At 46.3% G+C, this 12,298-nt stretch overlaps 1 protein-coding gene across 1 annotated transcript in view; it reads left to right on the top strand.

Moving 5' to 3' along the window:
* gfi1b (growth factor independent 1B transcription repressor) overlaps nucleotides 1–6,701 on the top strand; it is a 31,959-nt gene extending 25,258 nt beyond the window's left edge. Inside the window, exon 6 of the mRNA XM_048613774.1 lies at nucleotides 6,300–6,701. Coding sequence (XP_048469731.1) covers nucleotides 6,300–6,316 — 17 coding nt within the window. The 3' untranslated portion in view covers nucleotides 6,317–6,701. The remainder of the gene's footprint in view (nucleotides 1–6,299) is intronic.
* Nucleotides 6,702–12,298: the final 5,597 nt, after the last annotated feature.

The following is a 12,298-nucleotide window of genomic DNA, read 5'->3' on the forward strand; positions in this document are numbered from 1 at the left end:
CTATGTGTGTCTGTACTTATGTGTGCGTCTGTTCTTGTGTGTGTGTGTCTGTGCTTGTGTGTGTCTGTACTTGTGTGTGTGTGTGTCTGTGTATGTGTATATATGTGTGTGTGTGTGTGTGTGTGTGCATTAGCCCAGCTCACTAACAGAGATAGAGCTTTCCAGGGACAGAGCAAGGAACCTGGTGAACAAGGTGTTAAATCTTTGACTTGCTGGCTCACTCCGAGTCTCTGGGGCGAGCCATGTGATGGGCTTTTGCCGACAGCCAAGGGAAAATTTGCCTGCGACCTTTAACCTCTCCACCGTGCGCAAAGCATAGGAACGCACACTTCCACACACCTTGCACGCGTTTCCCCCCCACCCCCAGAACTCCGTCCATCCTGTAGACCTGCCCCCCTGCCCCTGCTCCAATGAACCAGCTGGGCTATGGGCTGTGGGCAAAGGCTGAGCAGGACACTCAATTATTTGACAAACAAATTTGCTGCGGTGTTGAGGGAGCTGATTGTTTAGGATGTGTCAAGATTTCAGTGAAGAGCAGTCTGAGAAAAAGGCAAATCAGGTAGTTTGGGGAAAAGAGACCAATCAGTTTAGGAGCTGTGTGACTGACAGTCGAACAGGTTTGGGAGCTCTGGTGCTGAATATGCAAATATCAGAGTCACTTGCCTCATTGTATTTGAAGACACCGAATTTTAATGGCAGGTTCTGAGAAGTCACCACGAGCCTCTGGGACCTACTGTTCCTGTTCCTGCCTTGGTCTACGTCCACTAGAGTTTAGAAGAATAAGAGGTGATCTGACTGAAACCTGTAAGACCCTGAGGCACTTAACATGGAGGATGCAGAAAGGATGTTCCTATTTGTACAATTTAGGGTGAAGATCATTCCCACTTGTAAAAGCAAGGAAGAACGAGAGGGTGTGGACTAAAAGCGATTCTCAAATGTGACAGGAGAATAAACATTTTCTCACAGCGAGTGATTCGGGTATGGAATACACTGCTCAGAAATGTGGTGGAGGCAGGTTTGACTAAGACATTCATAGAATCTCCTACGGTGTAGAAGAAGGCCATTCAACCCATTGAGCCCACACTGACCCTCCAAAGAGCATCCCACTCAGAAACCACCCCCACCCCACCTATAACCCCGCGATTTCCCTACATACTATGGGGCAATTTCCCATGGCCCATCCACGGACTGTGGGAGGAAACCGGAGCACCCGGAGGAAACCCATGCAGACGCGGGGAGAATGTGTAAACTCCACACAGACAGTTGCCCGAGGATGGAATTGAACCTGGGTCCCTGGCGCTGTGAGGCAGCAGTGCTCACCACTGAGCCACCATGCCACCCATGAGCCACTGTACCATCTATAACCTCAACACTGGGGAGGAAAAAGCAGGAAATTGGCACTAGGTAATAGTGAAGAGCTGGTGTCAGCATGATGGGCCAAATAGCCTCATTCTGGGTTGTAACAATGCAGGTGAGGAGCTGGTGTAGGGGAGAAGGATTCGCATTTTTGGATCATTCTGGGCTAGAAGTGACCTGTATAAGAAGGACGGATTGCACCTGAATTGGAAGGGGGCTAATATACTGGCGGGAAGACTTGCTAGAGCTGCGTTGGAGGATTTAAACTAGTAGTGAGATAGTGAGGAAAGTGATCAATCTGAGACTGGTACAGTTGGGAAAAGGAGTAAGTCAAACAGACAGAGAAGGCAGGAACAAAGTAGAGAACGAGAACTGATAAATAAAACTGAATTTATTTCAATGCAAGGGGCCTGACAGGTAAGGGAGATGAACTCAGGGCATGGTTCGGAACATGGGACTGGGATATCATAGCAATCACAGTGATGTGGCTCAGGGATGGACAGGATTGGCAGCTTAATGTTCCAGGGTATAGGTGTTATAGGAAGGATAGAAATGGGGGCGGGGTGCAAGAGAGGAGGGAGCGAGGCATTTTTGATTAGGGATAACATTACAGTTGTATTTAAGGGGGATATTCCTGGGAATATGTCCAGGGAAGTTATTTGTGTGGAACTGTGAAATAAGAAAGAGATAATCACCTTATTAGGATTGTACTATAGACCCCCCTCACCCCGAATATTCAACGGGAAATTGAGAAACAAATTTGTAAGGAGATCTCAGTTATTTGTGAGAATAATAGGGTGGTTATGATAGGGGATTTTAATGGTGTTAAAGGTTTGGATGGAGAAGAAGAATTTGTTAAGTGTGTACAAGAAATTTTTCTGATTCAGAATGTGAGTGTATCTACTAGAGAAGGTGCAAAGGTTGACCTACTCTTGGGAAATAAGACAGGGCAGGCGGCTGAGGTGTCAGTAGGGGAGCACTTTGGAGCCAGCGACTATAATTCAATTAGTTTTAAAATAGTGAAGGGAAAGGGTAGACCTTATCTAAAAGTTAAAGTTCTAAATTGGAGGAAGGCCAATTTTGATGTTACTATTACTCGGATGGTGATGGCTAGCACGAGGGGACATAGCTTTAAATTGAGGGGTGATAGATATAGGACGGATGTCAGAGGTAGGTTCTTTACTCAGAGAGTAGTAAGGGCGTGGAATGCCCTGCCTGCAAAAATAGTAGACGCACCCACTTTAAGGGCATTTAAATGGTCATTCGATAAACATATGGATGATAATGGAGTAGTTTAGGTTAGATGGGCTTCAGATTGCTTTCACAGGTCGGCGCAACATCGAGGGCCGAAGGGCCTGTACTGCGCTGTAATGTTCTGTGTTCTATGTTCTATGTTCTATTACACAAGAACTTTCAAAAGTTGATTGGGGACGGATGTTTTCAGGTAAAGGGACGGCTGGAAAATGGGATAATGAGAGTCCAGAGACAGTATGTTCCTGTTAGGGTGAAGGGCAAGGCTGGTAGGTGTAGGGAATGCTGGATTCCTAGGGAAATTGAGGTCTTGGTCAAGAATAAGAAAGAAATATACGTCAGGTATAGATAGCAGAAATCGAGTGAATCCCTAGAAGAGAATCAAGGCAGTAGGAGTATACTTAAGAGGGAAATCAGGAGGGCAGAAAGGGGGCATGAGATAGCTTTGGCAAATCAGGTTAAGGAGAATCCAAAGGGATTCCACAAATACATTAAGGACAAAAGGGTAACTAGGGAGAGAATAGGGCCCCTAAAGATCAGCGAGGCCACCTACGTGTGGAACTGCAGGAGATGGAGGAGATACTAAAGGAGTATTTTGCATTAGTGTTACTGTGGAGAAGGATTAGAAGATAGGGAATGTGGGAAAATAAATAGCAACATCTTGAAAAATGCCCATATTACAGAGGAGGTGGTGCTGGATGTTTTAAAAAGCATAAAGGTGGATAAATTCCCGGGACCTGATCAGGTATACCTTAGAACTCAATGGGAAGCTGGGAAAGTGATTGCTGGGTCCCTCGCTGAGATATTTGTATCATCAATAGCCACAGGTGAGGTGCTGGAAGACTGGGGTTTGGCTAATATGGTGCCACTATTTAAGAAAGGTGGTAAGGAAAAGCCAGGGAACTATAGACCAGTGAGTCTGACATAGTTGGTTGGAGGGAATCCTGAGGGACAGGATTTGGAAAGGCAAGAATTGATTAGGGATAGTCAACATGGCTCTGTGCACGGGAAATTGTGTCTTACTAACTTGATTGAATTTTTTTGAAGAAGTAACGAAGAGGATTGATGAGGGCAGAGCGGTGGATGTGATCTATATGGAGTTCAGTAAGGCTTTCGACAAGGCTCCTCATGGCAGATTGGTTAGCAAGGTTAGATCACATGGAATACAGGGAGAACTAGCCGTTTGGATATAGAACTTGCTCAAAGTTGGAAAAGAGAGGGGGCGGTGGAGGGTTGCTTTTCAGACTGGAGGCCTGTGACCAGTGGTGTGCCGCAGGGATCGGTGTTGGGTCCACTGATTTTTGTCATTTATGTGAATGATTTGGATGTGAACACAGGAGGTATGGTTAGTAAGTTTGCAGATGACACCAAAATTGGAGGTGTAGTAGCAGCGAAGAAGGTTACCTCAGAGTACAACAGGATCTTTATCAATTGGACCAATGGGCCGAGGAGTGGCAGATGGAGTTTAATTTTGATAAATGTGAGGTGCTGCATTTTGAAAAGGCAAATCAGAGCAGGACTTATACCCTTAATGGTAAGGTCCTGGGGAGTGTTGCTGAACAAAGAAATCTTGGGGTGCAGGTTCATAGTTCCTCGAAAGTGGGGTCACAGGTAGACAGGACAGTGAAGAAGGTATTGGGTACGCTTGCCTTTATTGGTCAGTGCATTGAGTATGGGAGCTGGGAGGTCATTTTGCAACTGTACAGGACATTGTTGAGACCACTATTAGAATACTGCATTCAATTTTGGTCTCCCTGCTATAGAAAGGATGCTGTGAAACTTGAAAGGGTTCAGAAAAGATTTACAAGGATCTTCCCAGGTTTGGAGGGTTTGAGCTACAGGGAGAGGCTGAATAGGTTGGGGCTATTTTCCCTGGAACATTGGAGGCTGACGGGTGACCTTATAGAAACTTATAAAATAATGAGGGGCATGGATAAGGTAAATAGATAAAGTCTTTTCCTTGGGATGGGGGAGTCCAAAATTAGAGGCCATGGGTTTAAGGTGAGAGGGGAAAGATTTAAAAGGGACCTGAGGGGCAACTTTCCCACACAGAGTGTGGTGCGTGTATGGAATGAGCTGCCAGAGGAAGTGGTGGAGGCTGGTACAATTACAACATCTGGAAGGGTGTATGATTAGGAAGGGTTCAGAGGGATATGGGCCAAATGCTGGCAAATGGGCCTAGATTTATTTAGGATATCTGGTCAGCATGGACGCGTTGGACCAAAAGGTCTGTTTCTGTGCTGTATATCTCTATGACTATGACTCTAAGTGCAAATCTCGCTACGCTTTAAGAATAGAGGCAACTGCAGAACCAAACATGAAAATCAGGAGCCAGAGCCGTGGATATGGAGGTTGACTGGCAGGTTCTGTTTAGCATGCGGGATGTAGGTTCAGTAAGTGCCACATGTGTGCTGATCTTGGACAGCCCTCTGAAAATGAAACACAAAAATGGTGGGCTTGATTTCCAGCAAATCGGCCAAACAGGTCCTTGCCTCCATAAATCAGAGAGACACCATATAACACAATGCATATCCAGGGGAGAGTTACCCAGCGTTAGTTAAGTACAGGTGAAACAGGCAGCGTGACTAGTGGTGAGAACAGCACTGCCTGTCAGATCCTTCCTGTATGCCTGGACTCTCTGCACCATCACATTCTGCATTTGAAGCATTGCAGAGAGACTGTCATACATCTTCTACTAGGCTGTGTCTTTGCAAAGGAAGTCGGGAGAAAGGTGCAGTGGTTTTTGTCAAGGCTTGTCTTGAGCAGCTACGTGATGAAGCATTGTGTGCTGTACGCTCTGTTGCCTGGGATGCACACTGAGACAAACATCAGCTGCACCTGGAGAACCATCAACTCCTGTCAAAATGCTCTTTGGTCTGCCCGAAACTTGTTGGTCTTCCAGAACAAGGAGTTGACCTCGACCACATGCCAAGCTCCAAGACTACGTGCTGAGGAACACACTAAAGCTTGGAGCACCTGCTGCCAAGGTGCAGTGGGGAAAGACCACTGTCTAAGGCCTTTCAGCCATAGTACAATGGGGGTCCATTCAGTTATCGGACCCTCCCGGTGCCTCAAATATATGAAAATTGTAACTTGCAGAAATAAGAAATGCCTTGGGTTGTTTGTTAGAACATGTCAGGGGTGTCAAATTCCAATGTCTGTTCTCCATATGCAAAGATTGTACAGAATTGAACTGCTCTAGGGACTGTGTGTGTATGTAAAGATTTTTTAATGAATAAAGTATATATTTGAAATAAAAAATGGGATGAAAATACATAAAATTCTGTCTCAGTGGTGAGAGAGTGTGTCACGCAGCGACGCCTGTACTGACAGATCGCTGAGGGTTGGGAGCAGGGAGGAAGGAGCGAGTTTAGCCAGTGTTGGGGGCGATGAGAGGGGAACCCCAAGTCAGGAATGGGGAACGTGTAGGACAAGCAGTGGAGCATTCTTGTGTTGTGATACAGATGGCTCCTGTGCTAGGCACCGCTCCTGCTGCTTGTTCTAAGATACGGAACATTTTACGGGAGAGGCCTAGGAAGGTTTTTTTGCATTTTGCTCATTTGTTATTCAAAGTCGAGCTGATGACGGGTTTGTTTTCCTCATTTTGAATGACCTCTTTTGATAAGAAAGGAACTGTTTCAGTTGGACACTTTGAGATTTCTTTAACCTTCTGCCTGTTTCTCTCTCCCCAGTTCTTCCAGGATTTTGAGGGAGATACTGACTGACCTCAGGACCAATGAACTGGGCATAAATGACCTTTCCTTCCAATCCTTTCGGAATTGTCAAGGAACAGGGATCTACTTGTGATTTTTATAAATATTCATTAGGCATCAGGTCATAACACTCTGGCCTGAGGTGGAAGGTGTGAATACAGGTCCAGTTTCAGAGATATAACCATCTAATCTATGCCAACACACAGTCAAGCATCAATCATCATTAACTGCTGCATTTTCCATGGCAATACCTTTACCAATCGCAGTCCACTTGCCAAACAATCAGCAATCTCTCATACAGTATAAATCTTGGGTTTCCCCTTTATTGGTATTCTTGTCAATTATCCTAAGTGTAAGATATAAATCTTTGATGAAATATGACATTTTGTTTGTCAATACTCAATTCCTCTATGTCCGATAGACTGGAAAATGTTCCATATGATTGGGTAGATGCCAGTGTTGTAACTACGTTGTAACTATTATTTTCGGGATGGAATGTCCAATGGATAACCTACCTGTCCGGTTCGACCCAAGGTCCTTAAGTGACCAATGAAAATGGCTTCAGGACCTCATTGCACTACTGCTGGATGACCCTAGCTGGGAGTGGGCCTGTTGCCATGCACTGTGCTGACAGATTAAACCACAGGTATGGCTTGTTGCTTTGGAGAGGGGGTTGGAAGGGAGAGTGTCCCTCAGTCTAAGGTCAGATTGATGGGTTGGATGTTGAGGAAAGGTGAGTCACTGAGAGTTACTCCCCCCACCACACTTTTGCTTCCGCTCCCTCCACCCCACCCACAACTAGATCGATTCATACCATGATGCCAAGGCCAGAATCCACCCCTTCCCCCACCTACCACCCCTATGGTTGTTCCGTGACACTGGACCTCTGGGGGTGCTGTTCTTCCATTAGCCACAGTCTCCTCTGTGGCACTGCTGAGTGCAAGAGCTGTTCACCTCTGATTGGCTGGGAACTCTTGCTGGGTTGGGATCCTGCCCAGGGGATCTAGATTCCAGAGCAAGGTGTCTCCATATCCCAGCCACTGTCTGATTGGTGTGTGGGTTGGTGTACCTTGGGGCAGCTAGGGTCTCTCACCCACCCTCCAGCTGGCAGACATGACCCCTCCCCACTGCCTCAACAAGATTCCACACATTGAGTCAGGATGAATTTACCCACAATTCAAGGGCCTATGGATGGGTAAGGAGAGAATGTACATACAAGCGGGATCAGCCCCTTGAGCCTACTCCTTCTTCTGCCTTAACTATACTTTCCTGCTTTGTATCCTTAATTCCTTACCATCCAAAAACCGATAGATCTCTGTCTAGGTTATTCTCAATAATTGGGCATCCACAGAATGCCAAAGTTTCACAACCTTCCAGGTGAAGAGATTTCTCCTCATCTCAATCCTAAACGGCTAACCCTTTATCCTGTTGTCTCTGACCCCACTGACTCTTGCTAGTGAGGAAACAGCTCCCTCTTTAGCATCTACATCAGCCCTCCCAGAATTTCGACCTCCTCCCATTCTTCAGCGAACAGGCCCTGTTTGCTCAATCTCGCTGCATACGACCATGCACACGAATCTGTCGAGGGTGGGAAGAGGAGTTAGGTGACGTGAAATGTTTTGAAGTGTGGCATGGCGCACCAACTGAGATGTAACCAAAAGTTTCATACATCGTTGGTAGGCAATGTTTTTCTTCATTGAATATGATTGTCAGTACAACGCTATCTTTGCTGTGAAAGCCACTTATCCTCCCTCGCACGTGACATGAGTGAGCTGGCAGTTGTGAGTGAGGTGCTGTCTGATAAAGCTATCTAACAGTACCACTGCCCTCCCCTGTCTTCAGCAACTCCCTCCCCTATGTTCCCCTGCATCACAGAGCGGGAAGTTACTGAATCTTGTTACACTCTGATTGTTTCAAATGTAATTAGCAACCGCCACACTCAGTTGAGTACATACACTTCAGGGCAACTGGAGAGGTTACAGCAGAAATTCACCAGAATTTGGGATGTTAAATTGACTGAACACATGTATTTGAGGAGAATGCAGATCAATATCAATGGGCTTAAAATAAAAAAGGCATATATAGATAGATCAGGTCAATCTATTTCCTCTGGTGGTTGGGGAGTTTAGAATAGGGGTGGGGTATTCCAGAACAATGGGTCAGATCCTTAAAATTAAAGCCAGGTTATTCAGGGATGGTGTTGTGTTATGGAACATTCCTGATACAGACGGATATAGGAATCTCTCATTCTCTTTCCCTCCAAAAAGCAAAGATGCAGCATGTTACAGTTTTTCTGCTAGACTTAGACCAAAGTGGATGTGATCAGCTCTCTTCTCTCTGAGCCTTGGGGTGTCACAGTGGATGTTTCTGCTACCTCACAGTTGTGAAGATTTTTTTCAATTTAATTCATTCACGGGATCTGGGCATCTCTGGTTAGATCAGTATTTAACACCCATCCCTAATTGCCCAGAGGTCTGGAGTCATGTGTAGGCCAGACCAGGTAAGAACAATGGTTTCCTTCCCTGAAGGACAGTTGTGAACCAGATAGGTTGTTCCAACAGTCAACAAGGGTTTCATGATCATCATTAGACTCTTAATTCCAGATTTTTTTTTATTGAATTCAAAATTCCTGCCATGGTGGGATTTGAACCTGGGTTCCTGGATTAACAGTCTAGTGATAATACCACTAGGCCATCACCTCCTTTCTACGAATAATGGCAGAACAACAATGGCCGAGCCACTTGTTTTGACAATGTAGAATGTTTTTGGTGACTGTCCATATGAACTGCATTGATATGAGAAATGAACAATGCTGGGACATGGAATCCCAGATCCATTATAGGTAATGAACTTGTCCAATCTGGACTGAACCATATCATGCCATTCACAAGCATTCAACTCAACTAGCAGGTGTAACGGACTACATTTCCTGTCATTTGTTTCTCTTCTGTGTGGACCTCTGAGGTCCGTGCATAGCAGCAACTTCCAAAACTGGAAATCATAGAATCCCTACAGTGAGGAAAGAGGCCTTTTGGCCCATCGAGTCCACACTGACCCTCTGAAGCGCAGGAGTGAATTATAAACAAAATAAAATGTGGGAAATGCATGCCTATGTTTAGAAACAGAAAAATAAAGTTGATCTTTCCCTGGACAATTGCTTTACAGTTGGTGACTCTAATCTGACATTTGATTTCTTGACACTGCGTTCTCCGTTCTGTGAATCTTGCCCTGTTGTAGGAGTTGGGGCTCTCTGCATGAGTCTGATAAAAGCCCTGTGGTTACTGTCCATCCATCATATTTTAATCAGCAATAACCACTCCCCCCAACCCCCACCCTGACCGATGCTGGAGTCATGCTGTGACAGTCTGACCCTGGTCACAAGCATGGGAGGGTTGATACTGAGGCCAGGACGTACTCCGCTGAACATATGCCACCTTCCATGTGAAAATCTTGTGCAATTAGTACCCCTCACCAATCCCTCACCTCCAAACGCCAACAGCCTCTATGTTTCCCTGACACTTCAGGGCAGCTCAATGAATATGGGCAATTGGGACGGTGTGATGTAATCAACTGGACGCTGTGTTTTACTGGAAAAGAAGGAGACAAATACAACGCATGGCCCTGAAATAAATGACAGCTGCACGCTCACTTCCTGTCTGTCCGCTGGGAGATAGCACAGAATTCCATCACTCTCTCAGTAACAAGGGACAGTGCAGCAATCTGAGACAATCTCAAACAGCTCTTTATAAAACAATGTTAGGAGCATAGCAACACAGAAAATAGGAACAAGAGTAGGCTATTCAGCCCTTCGAGCCTGCTCATGGCTGATCATCTGACTCAGTCCCCTGTTCCCGCTTTCTCTCCCTTGATCCTTTTAGCCCTAAGAACTATGTCTAACTCCTTCTTGCAAACAGTAAGGTTTTGGTGTCAACCACTTTCTGAATTTCACAGATTCCCCACTCTCTGCGTGAGGAAATGTCTCCCCATCTCAGTTCTATCAAACCCATGACCACTTCCATCTAGAAGGACAAGGGCAGCAGATACATGGGAACACCATCCCCACCTTCAAGTTCCCCTCAAAACCTCTCATTGTTCCGACTTGGAAATATTTCACTGTTGCTTCAGTCTCGCTGGGTTAAAATCCTGAAAATCCCTCCCTGAGGGCATAGAATCATAGAATCCCTACAGTGTGGAAACAAGCCATTTGGCCCAACAAGTCCACACTGACCCTCTGAAGAGCATCCCACCCAGATCCATCCCCCTGCATTTCCCATGTCTAACCCACCTAACCTAAACATCCCTGGGCACCATGGGCAAGTTAGCATTGCCAATCCACCTGGCCTGCATATCTTTGGACTGTGGGAGGAAACTGGAGCACCCGGAAGAAACCCACGCAGACACAGGGAGAATGTGTAAGCTCCACACAGACAGTAGCCCGAGGGTGGAATCGACCCCAGGTCCCTGGCGCTGTGAGGCAGCAGTGCTAATCACCGTGTCGCCCTATTGTGGATCTACCTAATGTATGTGGGCTGCAGCGATTCAAGAAGGTAGCTTCTGTAGTGTAACTAGGGATGGGCAATAAATGCTGGCTACCAACAGCCACATTCCAAGGATGAATAAAAAAATTCTACAACCTTAGAGTGTTTTATTTTTAATTATTAGTCATGCCAAAGAGATTTTTGCTTGGAATCAAGCCTCTTTCCCACTCGCACTGGTCACAGTGTCACAGGGCACCCAGGATTGCTAACTGGCAGTTTAGGCTGAGAGGGTACCACTTTCTCAGCTCAGATGCAGGAGTTTGCTGCAGGTTCCAACAACATTCACTAAACTGAAGCATCCCCTCTGCTTCTCTCCTGACTGCCCTGGGCTGACCATGTCATTCAAAAGATACTGAGGCACTGGAGAGGAGACTCAAAATCTCACACCAGAAATACGTAGGACACTAGGGAAGGAGGGAGCTGTTCCGATGGGATGGGCTTCGCCTGAATCATGATGGGATCAGAGTTCTAGCATAACTAGGGCTGTGGGCTTTAAATGAAATGGTGGAGGTGGGTTCAGTTGCATGAAAAATTATGGAAAATGTTAAAGGCTGGGGGGGTTGGTGCTCAGCAGAAGTTACTAAAGTTTCCAGACAAACAATAGGACAGAGAGTTTGGGAAGGGTCAGGAATCTAACTTGAGGCAGAGCAGATAAAGGGACAACAATAAGAAGGGGGGCAATCAACACAGAACTAAGTGTGGAGCTGGAGGAACACAGCAGGCCAGGCAGCATCAGAGAAGTAGAAAAGCTGATGCTTCAGGTCGAACCCTTCTTCAGAAGTAGGGGAGGGGGAAGGGAGCTCTGAAATAAATAGAGAGAAGGGGTGGGGCTGGGGATGGTAGGTGGGATGGTGATAGGTGAGTGCAGGGAGGAAGTGGTGGGGATTGGTGAGTGAGGTGGGAGGAGCGGATAGGTGGGAGAGAAGATGGACAGTTCAAGGAGGCGGGGATGAGACCTCACCTCACTGACCAATCCCCACCACTCCCTACCTGCACTCACCTATCACCATCCCACCTACCATCTTCAGCCCCATCTCTCCTCTCTATTTACGTCTGAGCTGTCTTCCCTCTTACCCATTTCTGAGGAAGGTTCCTGACCCAAAACGTCAACTTTCCTGCTCCTCTGATGCTGCCTGGCCTGCTGTGCTCCTCCAGCTCCAAACTGTGTTATCTCTGACTCCAGCATCGGCAGTTCTTACTATGTCACAGTTCTGAGTGTGTTGTAATTAAATGCATGCGGTATATGAAATAAGGTGAATGAGCTTGTTGTGCAGATTGAAATTGGCGGGTACAACGTTGTGGGTATCACAGACACGTGGCTGCAAGGGGATCAGGGCTAGGAATTAAATATCCAAGGATACACACCCTCATGAAAAAACAGGCAGATGGTCAGTGGGGTGTAGAGCTGGATGAACACAGCAGGCCAAGCAGCATCAGAGG

The sequence above is a fragment of the Rhincodon typus genome, chromosome 28, assembly GCF_021869965.1.
Source record: "Rhincodon typus isolate 14 chromosome 28, sRhiTyp1.1, whole genome shotgun sequence".
In the NCBI taxonomy this organism is placed as follows: Eukaryota; Metazoa; Chordata; class Chondrichthyes; order Orectolobiformes; family Rhincodontidae; genus Rhincodon; species Rhincodon typus.